General features: G+C 42.8%; 1 protein-coding gene across 2 annotated transcripts in view; it reads right to left on the bottom strand.

Moving 5' to 3' along the window:
* The window catches only part of ITPR1 (inositol 1,4,5-trisphosphate receptor, type 1), a 323113-nt gene extending 309750 nt beyond the window's left edge, over positions 1-13363 (bottom strand). For both annotated transcript variants that reach the window (XM_015418813.1, XM_015418814.1), the window contains exon 1: positions 13272-13363. In XM_015418813.1, coding sequence (XP_015274299.1) covers positions 13272-13363 — 92 coding nt within the window. The remainder of the gene's footprint in view (positions 1-13271) is intronic.
* Positions 13364-15931: the final 2568 nt, after the last annotated feature.

Below are 15931 nucleotides of genomic sequence, written 5' to 3'. Positions count from 1 at the left end.
AACTGGATTTTTACCGTGTGAACTGGCAAAATCCAGTTCGAAAGTGGACTGAAAGTGGATTATTGTGTATGTGTGTGTGTGTAAGACCGCAGGCATTGATAGCAAGCAATAAAGAGAACAGACAAAGCTATATTTGTCTCAAACTGTGAAAAGAGTTGCTGGAGTTTGAAGGAGAGGTCAACACTTATAACATTAGGAATTACACAATCACTGCTGTCCTGGAATATGCTGAATCACAATAGTTGTAGCAATTGAGTCCAACTGTAGGGCACAGAAGTCAAATAAGACAGACATTCTGATTTCAACTGTTTTTGAACACACTTGTTTTGCAATGTGTTTTGCAACCTTGGCAAGCGAGAATTATGATCTCAGTTAAATAGGTTATATACAAAAATATCCAAGTGTTTAGCAATTGCAGCCTGTACCCTATACACCCACTATCTTCCTGTTGAATTCGCTGCCTAGATCTTACATATACAGTAGGACCTCTACATCTACAATTTCCAGCTGTGATATCCTTAAAAGACAACATTGTCTGAACTGTTCTATTGACACAGTCCACACCACCCTCCAAACCACTGAGGCATTCTCAGCAATTGTGCCACAATTAATTAATTTTCTTCATCAAAAACAAGTGTTGGCCTCATTATTTTCCAGGAGTATTGAAAAACTTCTTTAAATTCATGATGACATAAGGAACCTAGAAGCATAGACAAACTCATGAAGCCCTGACCTGGGTAGCCCAGGCAAGCCCAGAACTTGTCAGAACTTGGAAGCTAAGCAGGGTCAACTCAGGCAAATACTTGGATGGGAGACCTCCTTGAAATACCAGAGGTGGGAAGTAGGGGCAGGATTTAATCAGCCACCTCTCTGAACTTCCTCTAGGCCCCCAGTAGGGGTCAGTCACCAGAGGGCGCCATGACTTCCAGGTCTGTACACATGCACATATTAAAAACAAAAACAAATAAACTCATAAAGAATATAAATTACCTGCCTACCATTTTTCTTCTCACCTTGACACAGAGAGTACTCCATCTTTCTGTGTTATACCTCTGAGGACGCCAGTCACAGCTACTGGCGAAACGTCAAGTCCTACAATGCCAAGACCACGGCCATACAATCCAAAAAATCTACAACAGCTGATGAACTCCGGCTGTGAAAGCCTTCAACAACGTTATCATAAAGAGCCCTTCTCATTTTCTCAAACACAACTGCTTGAGAGCAAGCAATAGCTTAAGGTTTCTTTCCCTCCCAAGTTGGGAATAAAGCAATCCAGATGGCAAGGTCAGACAGCAGTCCCAAGGAAGAGAAGACTCCAGGTAACCCACATGTGTTGCTTTCATGATCTATAGGACATTCATAACAACCTCAGCTTACTAAGTAATTAGGAGTCTTCACAAAAAGACCCAGTACCTCAACAGCAAGCACACAGCCAACACCTGTCAAGATGAAGCTGCTACCAAGATATGACATCAGCCCTAAACACAGGTGATCCATGTTTAAAGAGACCAAAGTACTGTTACAACTTAGACAAAAATGTCAAAGGCATGGGTTGCTGTTGCAGATTTGCAAAGAGATGCAGCAGAAAATAGTTTTGAAAAAATGATAAAGGCACCTAAACATACTACCATTTTGGTTTGCTCACCTCATTTTCCCAAAGGCCTGCACATTAATTACACAGGCAGAGAGTCCTGATAGAGACACAGGTAGAGAGTCATTTATTACTCCTGATGACATTTCTGAGACCTGGCATGAGCTCCCAGAATAGTGTAGCAGACAGTGAACACACCACCATCTCTAGCACAGAGGATCCTTGACAGTGGCAAAGTTGATAAACAATGGCTTCATGATAGACGGGGCAGGGTAAGACGTTGAACTAGTCCAAAACATTTTACAAATCACAATATTCATCATGTCAATCATGAAAATTGCGCATCATTATATGCCATTTATCTGAGACAGTTTTCCAGCAAGACTCATGATGTACATAGATAATTAAAGTGTAGGACAGTTAACTTTTGTTCACCACATCTTACATTTCCACTTAGCTACAAACACACTACATTTTGAAAGTTTTACGGTGTAAGAGCAAGGATCACATTGGGTGGTATACTTCCTCCACCCAGAAAGATTGTTGGTACGAACAAGTCTGATATACAGCCTATGACAACACAACTTGGACAAACTCAGAGAAATCCAGGGTAATTGCTAAAATCTAGGGAAGAGCTTGTCAGAGTCCTGCACCTTAAAATCACACCCTCTAATAGCAGAGTCCTTCCAACAGAGTCCTTCCAACACAACAGGGCCAGGCCAAAACTGAATGGTGGTTCCTGCATACAAAAAAACAACAACCGCTGGACATCCAGAAAAATATATTAATTTCCACTTGACCCTCGTACTGGGAAGAAAAAAAAGTACATCCAAAATAAGCACATTCTAGTGGCTAGAGTGCCAGACTAGAATCTGGGAGACCCAGGCTCAAACCTTTACTCTGCCATGGAAGCTTACTGAGTAAGCTAGCAATATCTCCAGCTGAAAACCATATCATACACATACACAGACCTTTATTGGCATATGTTAGATTACAGGAAGAAACAAAAGTGGATAAAGAAAACCATATCTTCGCTTGTCAGCACCTAAAAGGTGGGCAGGAGAAAACGGGGAAAGGAACTGGGGTGAGCACCAAAGCACTGACATCACTTCCAAAAACCCCGGAAGTGACATGGATGCTGGGGGATTTGCAAAAAAAATCCTACAGCATCCCATGACATTGCATCCAGTTTTTACTGGAACGGACATCAGAGCACCACCTCCTTATTGAGAGCCAGTTTGGTGTAGTGGTTAGGAGCATAGTCTCTAATCTGGGAGAACTGGGTTTGATTCTCCACTCCTCCACATGGAACTGCTGGTGTGACCTTGGGTCAGTCACAAGCTCTCTCACAAGCAGTTTTTGAAAGAGCTCTCTCAGCTCCACTCACCTCACAGGATGTCTGTTGTGGGGAAGGGAAAGGAGATTGTAAACCGCTCTGAGGCTCCTTTGGGTAGTAAAGGGCGGTATATAAATCTAATCTTTTCTCTTCTTGCTCCCAGGGGTTCCCAGCTGCGGCCTGGCAACCCTATAATGACCATCAGCCGGTCACTCTCTCTCAGCCCAAGCCACCTCACGGGGTTGCTGTGAGAATACAACAGAGAAGGGGAGAGTGTTGGAAGCCACTTTGGGTTTCCACCAGAGAGAAAAGTGGGGTATGACATCATGACACACCTGTCCACTTCCGTCCCTCAGAGGCAAGATTTTCCCTTCGTTTTTCTTTCCCTTTCTGACTGAGTCACCCTAGGTTTCTATTTTCTTCTTTCCTGAACAATTCTGTCTGTCCCATCCTGTCACAGGAAGATATTTTGGTTGTTGGTTTGACCCGGGAACCTAAGGGAAGGATCGGGAGTCTCCTTTAACTTAAATGGCACTCCAGGCATTTTGAAATCCTAAATTAACAAAATATTGTATTTAACTTAGAAGAGTAATATCAGGTGAAGGTAAAGGTAAAGGTTTCCCTTGCTCGAAAGCGAGTTGAATACGACTCTAGGGGGCGGTGCTCATCTCCGTTTCCAAGCCAAAGAGCCAGCACTGTCCGAAGATATCTCTGTGGCCATGTGGCGGGCCTGACTAGATGCCGAGGCACATGGAATGCTGTTACCTTCCCACCGAAGTGGTACCTATTTATCTACTTGCAATTTCTTGCTTTCAAACTGCTAGGTTGGCAGGAGCTGGGGCCAGAGATGGGAGCTCACTCGGTCACGTGGCACTCGGGTCTCGAACAGAACCTTCCAGTCTGCAGCTCAGTATCTTAACCTCTGAGCCACCACTCAGGTGAAATCAAAGATTAAATTTTTGAGGTAACTCAATATAGAATCCTGAAGTAAATCAGTATATGCACAGACTTTAGTTCATAGGTTTCAGGCTACTGAGAGTTTCATAAGCTTTTCCTAATGACTTAGGATCTGTAAGGTGAGAGGCTTTTGATCCAGTGTTTCCCAAACACTCCAGTACACTTTAAGTATTCACTAACTCTTTCAGTTTCCAGAAGGCTGGGACACTCTATCCAGTACCCAAACCCCTTCTTCTAAGCACTCCAGTACTCTTATTGAGTTTTGACTTACTCTTAAGATTACACAAGGCAGTCTCTAGCCTAGGATTGCCAGGTTCCCTTGTCAATCCAGCAGGGGGATTTCGGGGGTGTTGCGGGTGTGTGTGGGGACATTGTACGACATGATGATGTCACCAAGTGATATCATCATGTCAGCAACGCCGGGGGCAACACTCTGGTTTTATGGTCAATTTGTCCTCAAACCACAGAGTTTTGCCCAAAAACTAGAACGTCCCCGTGCAACATCCCTGATGCTTATGTCTGGGTGATGACATTGCATCAGCTGCCAGCCAGCTGATCCACAGCAAGCAGAAGCCCCCCAAAATGAGGGATCCTCCACTCGGACCTGGCAACCCTACAACCAAAGCAGACCAGGGATCTCTCCACTCTTCAGAGCTATCTCCCTCTAGAAGATCTATCCCCTTTTCTGGCCCGAATGGGAGTCTTCTTCTAACTAACCACTCCGCTTGCCAACTTCCCCCAGTTCTCCATCTGTGTTAAACTGCTCTCTGTCAGGGCTGAATTCAGAATGAATTTTCTTCAGCATCCAGTTCAGAAGTCTTTCTCTACCCAACTGATGCTAACCAATCAGATCTCTTGCAGCAGCCTGTCACTCAGGGCTCTCTGGCTCTGTGAAGAATTAAACCTTCAAAGTTCTTTATCTGTTTGTACAGCACTTCTAAGTTTTTAAAAAGTGCAGTCCGTCACAGATGTAAATAAAAAAGTAATAAATGGTATAAATGATTTGCACATATGCACAGCAAGCACACTGCCACAGAAATCAGACCCCAAAAGAGGGAGAGAAAACAGGCGTAGGTTTTTCTGTGAGGAATCCATTTGCTTACCTCCTGCTGCTGGCCTGGGGCAAAATTAAATGCAAAGGCTTGTCCCTCCTCAGAAAGGTCTCTGCAAGTCCACGCAGTAATACTTAATAGGAGCTGTGCTTAAACATGGCAGCATCCTTGGTGATTATTTTTTCTTTATTAGTGGATAGGGGATAGAAACCATGCACAGAAAGCCTCACCAAAAGCCTTTGTTTAACCCTGCAGTTGCCTTGCTCCAAAAGTGTAACCTTTTGATCTTTGCAAAATACTGGGAGTTTCTTCACTGTTTGTGCTGGTTGGTGAAATACACATTCAGTAGCACATAACTGGGCAAAAGAAGCAGCACTGTACAGGATTTCCGTTCAACAAAAACTACTCTATAATTGCAACCTTGATACTGAGAGTAAGTAAATAAATGACACGTGCATCTGTTACATTTCTGAATTATGTCAACACTTTAAAAGCATTTTGTTTCAGCTCAAAGTCAGGTGTAAGACTGGCATGGACAACCTGAACAGCAAAACAGGTATGGCATTATAGCTTAATTCCAGAATAAAAAGAATGGCAAGGTACAAATATACAGCTTCACGGACCATATACCCAACTGGAACATTATTAGCTGCAACAAATACCTACATAAGGAGAAGCACTTATAAGTAAAATATCAACCAGTCATAAAAATGCTCAATTGTTTAACAGCTAGTGCACAAGTCTTCTTTCAGATTCCAAGCAAATTAAAAGGAAAAAACGCACATACCTATTATCCACCAAGTCTAAATAGCCAGTAATAACCTTGAGAGCTATAAATGTAGGTAAAACATCCAGACACCCCACAACAGTTATAAAAGCAATGTGCCATTATGAAAGCAATTTGCACAGAATATAAATTGAATAAACCAACATATCATGAAAACACTACATTAAAAAACCCAACAGGTCTCATAATTCCTAGGAACCAGCTCAGATACCTCAGAAGACGCTACATCTGGTAATCAGTTTTGTAGGAACAGAGATAACCCCAAAACTGAATTCAGCCAGAAACCTGGATCCCAGTTTGGGCAGCACATTTCCAGAACAAGATCCTGGGCTGCTACATTTCAGTAAGCTCATGTTTGTTCTAGAAATAGCTAAGCAAGGCCTATTGCAGACGGTGTAAAAATTGCTCGGCGAACTAAGCCTCGCCTCAGGTGCTCCATAGTTAGGGTTACCGGATGTCCTCTTTTTAGAGGACACGTCTTCTTTTTTGTTGTTTGTCCTCTTTTGGGCTCTTTTTAAAATAGTGAAAATGTCCTCTTCTTGAGTTGGAATGCTAGGAATACCCCTACTTAGTAGCAATTATCACAGCTTAAATAGTAGGGGTATTTAAAATCAGATTTGTCATAGTGATCACTTGTTTGAAGTAGACAGTTGGGAAATATATCCTCTTTTTTGCTTTTCAAAATAAGGGAACCCTATCCAAAGCGGACCACCTTGTGCATCAAGTCAATGTTGTCATTTGACTCAGCTAAAGAACTCTATACTTTGGGGGGGGGTATTGTGTGTGTGTGTGAGTGCTTGCATGCCTGGAAGTCATGGCGACTTCTGGTGACCCCTCCTGGGGGCTTGGACGCTTTTTAGAGAGGTGGCTTGCTACTGCCTGCCTCTGCATCCTGAGCCCTGGTATTCCTTGGAGGTCTCCCTTCCAATTACTGGCCAGCATCAGCCCTGCTTAGCTTCCGAGATCTGATGAGATTGGGCTTGCCTGGGCTTTCCAGGTCAGGGCGAGGACTCTGCATTTTTAAGTCAAATATTTCAAACCATGCCAGGCCTTGTTTCGAGTGGGAACACCTTCAGAAGTTCAAGATTTATTGAGGAGACTAACTTTTTGCTAAGCTAGAACCTATACATTACAAAAAGTATCCCAAAGGCACACTTTTTAAAGGTTGCCTGGCAACCTGTGGGAGCTACAGGGGACAGGGGCTGTGGTATCGAGTGTGCCCCTAGGTCACTTCCAGGGAATATTTTAATGTTTCTTACGTTCGCTACCTTGTGATTGGGTGGAAAGGCAGCATAAAAATGTTTTAAATAAATAATGCACAGAGGGTAACTGGTTTTTATGTATTTGTTAAAACGTTTATATTCCGCATTTCCTCTTGATTCAAGGCAGCTTACAATAATAGTTACAACATCCCCAGCTAAAAACAAAGATAAAATAGCAAGCCCCAAACCACCACCACCCCAAGATGCCTGCCATGTGGTTATTCAAGCAGCAGGCTCTGGAAACAAGCCTAAGAAATCAACTGGAAAATATGACATACTGCTAAACAGCTCTAAACTTTTGATGTTGACCCTTTGTTATCCAGAGTCTCATTCAGAAGTCTCGTGGAACAGTGAGGTGGACCACTCATGCTTGTTCAGCCAATGTGTGGAAAGGTCATGTGTAAAGGACTAGAATGCACTTGTGCTCAAGGTAACTTCTTTGGACTGTTGCCTCTTTGGCATCACATGAAACTCTACATACGGCCCTCATAGCTAGGGCAATATTGCTAATCTGTGGGTTTTTCTTGTAACTGTTCAGAAGGAGAGTTGGATTTATACCTCGCCCTTCACTCGGAGTCTCAGAGCAGCTTACAATCTCCTTCCCTTCCTCTTAATGGACACCGTCTGAGGTAGGTGGGGCTGAGACAGCTCTGAAAGAACAGCTCTGAGAGAACTGTGATTGACCCCAGATCACCCAGCTGGCTGCATGTAGAAGAGTGGGGAAATCAAACCCGGTTCTCCAGATTAGAGTCCGCTGCTCTTTACCACTACACCAAACTAGCTCTCTTCTATATTTCTAAAAAAATATGAATGTTTTATCCAAGTATGTTAGGAACATTCTAGAAACATTCTGGTGCTTATTCCCTTATTTCCTAAAGGAGTAGCACAGGACAGTAGCATTATGTACATTTTAAATCAGGCTAGCAAGAACCCCGGTGTGGTGTGGTGGTTAGAGCATTGGACCAGGATCTAGGAGATTCAAGTCACCAAATCCACATTCTGCCACAAAGGTCCCTGTGTTAGCTCGGGCCCATCACCCTTTCTCTACCTAACCCATCTCACAGGGTAACTCCAAGGATAAAATGGGGGGAAGGAATGATGTCTACCACCCCTGAGCTCCTTGAACAAGTGGCAGGAGGAAAATAAATGAAACAATGAATAAAGCTACTGCCTGGCCCTCTATGGCAAATATAATTGTCTCTAGGAAAGTCATGCAAGTGTATTGACGCTGCAGTCATATAGCCCTCACCTAACTTTAGAGGAGGAGGAAGTTAAAAGGGAGGTGAACAGCCCAGTGCTTAGCCACACAGCAGTCCTGTTTAACAGGCCTTTGCTACACACAGGTACACTCCACTCCCATGCACGATGACTAAAGGCAGAAGGAGGACCGGGGCTTCCTTCTCACTCCTACAGCATGGGAGAAGGTGGATCTACTGAAATTCCTTCTTATGCATGATTATTCAAGGTCCTTTAGATCCGGTCACCCAAAAGCCTCAGCAAGGGGTGTAGGGGAGCAGGAGACAGAAATCAGAAAAGTAGAGTAAGATCAGGAGCAAAGGAAAAAGAGCCATATTATTTGATTAAAGCTGGATACAGAAGGGAACGAGTCAGCCAAGTCTCAGGGCTGAAAGATTCACCTTGTTCCAAAATTAGACTGCAGGCAAAGGAGAATTACTCTGGGCAAACCAATGATCAAAGTATAGATTACACAGCAGGCACAGAGCTCAAAAGGCAATTAGACAGAATACACAACTAGCAACCGTAACCACCAGAACCCTGCATTTGGAACAACAGAAGTTAAGGTGATGATTAAGCAACAAGCTAACACCACCCTGGAATATTAAGCAGGATTCCACTTCAGAGAAATATTTGCTTGAGCAGAAGATCATTACAGCTTATAACCAGTGTTCCCTTTAAGCTGAGTTAGTGTGAGCTAGCTCACAGTTTTTTAACCTCCGGCTCACAGATTTTTGTCCTTCGCTCAGGAAGGATGTCTCCAGAGCAAACTGACTGATGCGGCAGCCAAATCACCCGCTCACAACTTTCATGCCAGTAGCTCACAAAGTAGAATTTCTGCTCACAAGACTCCACAGCTTAGAGGGAGCACTGCTTATAACTATATTCCGTCCACATTGTTCACAAGCTCTAATGCACACAGCTCTGCATCCACAGGATGTACTAACTGCTGGCATAATACCAGGCTGATTATAACTGACAGTGAACTTTTAACAGTGTTCCTTCAAGCACTTAGGCTTTAGTCAGGTTAAACGCTAAATTAAAATATGGCATTAAAAAGCTCATTTGATTATCAAAGGGAGCTTCATTGTTAATACCCTTCATGTTTCACAAGTGGGGATTTGGGATGTCAAAAGCCTACCTTTGCAGTAACACCACAGTCAAATGACAGGTCCCTGATCTTCCAAGAGACCAGACCCGTGGTCCGTAAGGGCTGCTGCAGGCAGTTTTGACAAGACCACTCCCAACCAATTTGGGCAAGAACATAACTGGTATTCATGCATTATGCCATTAATTTTATGATAGCCTGAATACCTAGAAGTCTAAGCCAAGCTGTTTGGATGAGAACTCTTGAGTATATCACACTTAAGGATAGAACAAAAAACTTACTAAAGCAGTTTTACTAGCGTGCACGAAACTGTTATTGCTGTTTCACAGAGGCTTGCCTGAAGATTTTGAGAGATACAGCCACTACACTCTTTAGCTGATTCTTTCACTTCACTTTTCTGACCAGTATCTCCTTTAGCAGATAATGGTGGTGCAACTCAAAATAACCATTTCCTTCCTCTGTCCTCTACCCCCAGCTCTTATTCCTCCTTGAATTTCTGTTTTCGTTCTTCTCTACTGGTCTACACCTACTGTGCAGGGTGTCACTCTCTTTTCTAATGTTAGCAGAACTGCCTGCAGGAAAGCAAAGTTTTATTTATTAAAATAAATATGCCCTGCCTTCCCCTCTCCACAGAGTCTGAAGGCTGTTGGCAGAAGAGTAGCTTAAAAGATGCACTCAAAAACATCTGAAAGATACAGCAGTAAGACAAACCATTCACAACAACTTGGCAGCAAAAAACAAACTCACCCTCATTAAAAAAAACCCTTCCAACCTACCAAGACAACTTTCTAATAATATACTCAAATATTCCGTTAAACAGTAATTATCTACACAGCCTTTTAAAAAGTATTATAATCATTATTATCATTATTATTATCATCATCAGCCTTCTTCAGGGAAAGTGTTCCACAGATTCTTGGCTATCATAGGAGGAAAAAAGTCTTGAACCAGAATGTGGCAGATCTTACAAACCACACAAATAGAACACATAACAGGAACTACACATTCATAACAATAGAAGCTATCCGCTCACTAGGTGGTAAGACGCAGCTCCTTGGATTAAGCCTGGAAACAAACAGGCAACCTTGGAGGTATTTTAACAAAAGGGTAATATGTTCAAACGGACTAGTTCCAGTTAACAGCTGAGTGGCAGCATTTTGCACTAGTTTAACTTGTTTCCAAGCTGTCCAAGGCCCCACACAGAGCACACTGCAGTAATCAAGTCTCAACATTACAGGAGCACAGGTCCAGCTAACTGAGCAAAGGTATCCTTGGTTGCCTCCTTGTTCAGTAAGAGGGCTAGGAACTTCAGAGTCCGCCAAAGAATCACACCCCATAAAGGCACAATTCTCTTTCAGGCCAACCAATCAGCCACTTAACCACAACACAAGACAGCTGCTTCTGGAGGCTTGTTCAAGCAAATACAGAGCTGAGTGTTATTAGAAGCCAGACTGGAAACAATTAAAGGCAGATGTGTGAACCAGGAAACCTTGAAGCTATTCTACCAGCATCTTCTCAATTACTTTTCCCAAGAAGGAACAGCCTGTAATTTGCCAGTTCCTCCTTATCTGAAGAGGGGTTCTTCAATAACAGTGTTGCCGCCACCCCCTTCACAGGTTTTTGGAAATCCACCCTCCTACGAAAATCGGTTTATGATTTTACGTCAGTGGTGCTCACTTCGCAACTTATAGAGAGCCACATTTGCTACTACCATCAACCACAAGAACCACGTGACTGCTGCATGCCCCACGTGCCACCATCACCAAACACACACACACACACACACACACACACACACACACTAGTATAACTATCAACACTGAACATCAAAACATTAACCTATAAGCTTTTTAATTACCAGAGTACCTCTAAGCATATAGCATTGTCTTTTATACACCAGAGTTGAACCTCAGCCAGCCTTTATGTATCTGAAGTGCGGGGAAGGGTTTCCCTCTCTGCCTTCTTGCCTTCTCCCCAGCATCAGGCACAGTAGCTCGGATGAGAGAGTGAGACTGCCAAGGTGGCCGGAGGAATGCCAGCTGGCTGTTGAGAAGCAGACTGAAATAGTCAGCACTCTTATGTGGCCAGCTTACTGTTTTCCTGGGTGGCTGCTGTGGTGTTGGTGGTTTTACTCTCTCTTCTCTGCAGCCAGCTTTCTATCCTCCAAGCAGCAGCCTGCATGCTGGGATGAGAACACAGAGGCTGTGGATAAGTGTTGTGGATAAGGGATGTTGAAGGGAACGGACCCTTTAGATCCATCCTTTGTACCCCTGCTTAGGGAAGGCTTGCAGCTTACTTGTCCTCCAGTCCCTGCAATGTTTCAAAGCAGCAACCACAAGTCTCACTGGCCAATGTCCTTAACCTACTTTCCTAGAACATGCGATGGGTGCTACCTTGGGGAATGGTGCTCACAAGAGCCACAGGCAGCATGCCAAACAGTCAAATGCAGTTCCTAAAACACAGATTCTATATCAGTGCTCCATCAATTCATGTCCTGGTGATTGTGAGACTCAATTGTTATGCCAGTTGATCTAGCATTCACATTTTTCTCCCACCCTTCCTTAAAGGACTTCATGGCAGTCACTCCTTCCCATTTTATCCTCATAAACTTAAGCTGAACAGCCAGCTCAAGAAAACATCCCAAGTCTTGTTTCTGAGGGTTTAAACCCTGATCTCCCTGGTCCAACTAATACCAGAGTGGCCCTCATTTCATGTATACATCCAGCAGTTTCTTTCTTACACCTGGAGCTTTTTCAGAAATTGGTGACACGGCAGCAGTTCACTGGATTAGGCAAGCGAGATATAGGTTACAGATTTTACATTGCCCACCTGCAGAATGTCCATCCAATTTCTAATTGCTGCTTTTTAAGATTTTCAATACTAGATTCCATGAAACCTCCTCCTGGAATCTTATGTTAGAGGATCCAACTAAAGTCGGGCCAGAATTGAAGTTGGCATTTGCTCCAGTGAGATCCCGAGTGAGGTTTCCTTCCTCTTGATATTTGACTTTTGCTCTTCTCATCTTCACGTTGTGTTCTATTTTAGTTCTATTTTAGTAACTAAACCATTTCCAAATAAATATTGATAACATTTTTCCCCAGTTAAAATCCGGGACCATGCATTAGCAAAGCTGGGCATTTATCTCTATGTGCCTATCCACCCAAGCCAGGAGGCAATTTTTCTCCAGTCCAATTTGGCCAGGGATTCTGGAGGTTTTTTGTCATCTTCTGGGCATGGAACAGGGGTCATTGGGTTGGGGGGGGGAGGTATTTGTGAATTTCCTACATTGTGCAAGGGGTTGGATTTAGATGACCCTGGAGGTCCCTTACAACTCTATAATTCTAAGAATCCCTTTTTGTCTCCCATACAGAACTTGTAAGGTAGGAGTTCCCAGTAAACTGTATCCATTCTATCTAGGTTCTTACCCTTCTCTTTGGTACACTGACTCTCCCCTGCAGCCTTCCCAATAGTGATATGGGAAGACTACCTCAGCCTTGACTATTGAATCATATTTATGTATGGTCAATAAACCCTGTGTTACCCCATCTCATATTCCTCCCTCTTCATCTTTCTAAGTAAGAGAAGAAACTGATGCGTTATCCTTTCACTAGCTTCTGCTGACAAGATCTTCATCCAGTTAATAAACTACACACCTCCAGGACCCGATATTCCTCTGAGATTGCCCTTAGTAGCACCAACAAAATGAAGATGAAGAGACTATTAAGGGTGCTCTTTAAAGTGAAATGTTTAGATTCTGCTGAAATCGTTCCACTCACCTGGGAAACTTCTTATCCCAGGATTTATAGCTGTGGGGAAAAAAGAGACACCCAGCACTGTTAAACACACGATGCCTGCATCAGCTTCGAGACGACTAGTCCTATATTTTTCCATTGCCAAGCTCATTAGACACACCCTGCATCAGAAGAAAATTGCCACCCTTACCCCAAAGTGCTGATAAATCCATTCGTTGACCCTTCTGCGTACAAAGAACAAATGTCTCCAATATGCAAGAAGCTTGACATCTTGTCGGACATCTCTGGCTTGGTGGCCCTAAGGGAGAGAAGAGAAACCCCTCAATATTTACTGAGTAAAGATATTATCTAAGATATACTCTAAAAGTTAGTTCATTAAAATCAATGGAAAATTTCCCCCCGGTTGTTGTTGGATGTAGGTTTCAGCCAGAAAGAGTTTACAGCCCTTGATGTCCTGCCTAGAGGAATGGAAAACATCTGACAGATTGTAATCCTCCAAGAGAACAAACTTATTTAATTTAATCGCTTTTCCTACCAAGAAAACGTGCACCGCCCTCAAGTATCGAGTCTTTAAAAAAAAAGCAGTCAGCATAGACATCGGTTAAATTCTGTTTTCTTTGACAGGCATAAGTGCATAGTGTCACTACCCATGACCATTCAAACTAGAAGGATTCAGCAGGGTTTCCTATGGCTGTTAAGATCCAAGAGTGGAAACAGAAAAACAGCTGTTTTGGGCCAAATGCAAATTTGAGGTAAAGGCTTGCTTTTATAATGCAATGGATGCGGGGGTATATTGCCAAGAGGCAAATGGTTATTTTCCACTAAGGGATTGGGAGGTAATGAACACACAAAGTGGTGAAGAAAACAGACAATACTGAAATGTCTCTGCTGATTGACAAAAAGGAAATCAACAAGCCATAAAACAGAAAATGCATGCTTATTCCCCTTCTGTTGCTAGGAACCCCCCAAAACAACAAGATGACCCCTGGATCTGAACCTCAGCTCAGCTGCAGAACAGCACTGTGAAGTCGGCCAGATCCAGGGGTTTCTGGCAATAAAAAGCCTGTAAGCTTCATTCTTAGTTTTATGGCTTACTGATTTCTTTTCTGTCAATCATTAGAGAGATTCACCACTTGTGTGTTCATTACCTCCCAATCCTTAGCAGAAAAGAACCGTTTGTCTCTTGGCAATACAGAGTAGTATAGATTCTATATCTTTTTCTTTAAAAAATGCATTCACATATATGAGGGGGTAGATAGTGACCACATGAAACAGCCGCTTCCTGGTATCCATCACACTCAAGAAGCTGCTGATCCTAGAGCAGGCCTATATAGATAAGAGTTGACTCCATTCTCACACACTACAGTTTGAATTAAATTCAGCAAGGAACAGACTAATCTGACATACTATGTCAGCAAAATGGCACCTGGACTGGACACTAGGGTTGCCAGCCTCCAGGAGGGGCCTGGGGATCTCCTGCTTTTACAACTGATCTCCAGCTGACGGAGATCGGCTCCCCTGGAGAAAATGGCTGCTTTGAAGGGTGGACTCTATGTCATTGCACCATGCTGAGGCCCCTCCCCTCTCCAAACCCCACTCTCTCCTGGATCTAAGTCTCCAGGTATTTTCCAACCCAGACCTGGCAACCCTAGCACTGTGGCACTCCCAGCTCTTGGTTTGACACCCTAGCTACTATACCGTGCTGATTCTCTGCCCTTGTAACAGCAGCAAGTTAAAGCAAATAAAGATATCTAGGTAACATGTTGTTATTCAGGAATTTTAGGAGTTTGGGGTGACAATCTATATGTAGGGCAAATGACTATTCATCCCAGAAGGTCTTGGACAGGCAGCTGTTGAATACTAACATCCTAGCACAAATGATTGGCAAAATGCTGTCCACAATTGGGGTCAAAGTACCAGATATGCAAGACTGATCAATACAATCACACACACCTCATCCACACGGTCACATTATTTACTATACATGCAATGCGAGCCCAAACTACGAAGCAGCAACCTCCACCATTTGGGAGTGAATGTAAAGGGCTGCTGCCCCAGTTTCTCTCACATCATGATATGCAAATACAGGAAAATAAATAGAAAAACCAAATTTAGCAAGGAAACAGGAGTGTTAAACGTAGCACTAATTAAAATTAACATGGAAGTTAATGTAGCAGTACAACCTGAGGTAATTATTGTGGTGCAAATCCAGTAAAATGTTTTAGAGATAGAAAGTATATAAAGTATAAGCCGTAACAATAGTCTTCTAATAAAATAAAATGGCATAAATTGATTTGACGTATGACCATTGTTGTTTCTGTAAGAACATTCTGTATTCTGTATGGGTTTCAGGAGAACATTCATATCATTTTGCTTACTCATTTCACCATTTAACCTCACAGAGACCTGAAAGTAATTAAAGAACTTCAGTAACAAGCCCACAGTTTTTACGAAGTATGATCAAATTCTTCACCGTCACCTCTTCCCCGCCTTTAAAGTAGAACACAAATTAGTGTTCAGTTTTCAGATATTTTTTAAAAAATGTTCAGATATGAAAATTGTTTCTGCAAGAGAGAACTAAATTGCAATAAATTTTGCACTTACTGGAAAACATATCCCTGACAGTGTAAATAGGATAAACATTCCCATTTCACTGAACCTTAACTTGTTTACTGAGCAAGGTACATATCAAATTTATTAAACCAAATGCAGGATCAACCAAGGGTACTGGTTAAAAAAACAGTATTAAGGGAACAAAGAGGAGCTTTAAAAGTATCCATAATCTGCTTCAACAGCTGCTACAGCATACTCTAGGCCTGGGGCTTGTAACTATATGAGCTTATGTTTGTA

This window comes from Gekko japonicus, unplaced genomic scaffold, assembly GCF_001447785.1.
Source record: "Gekko japonicus isolate JY-2015 unplaced genomic scaffold, Gekko_japonicus_V1.1 scaffold1315, whole genome shotgun sequence".
Lineage (NCBI taxonomy): Eukaryota > Metazoa > Chordata > Lepidosauria > Squamata > Gekkonidae > Gekko > Gekko japonicus.
Note: the sequence above shows the minus strand (reverse complement) of the source record. Positions and strands in the feature narration are given on the sequence as shown.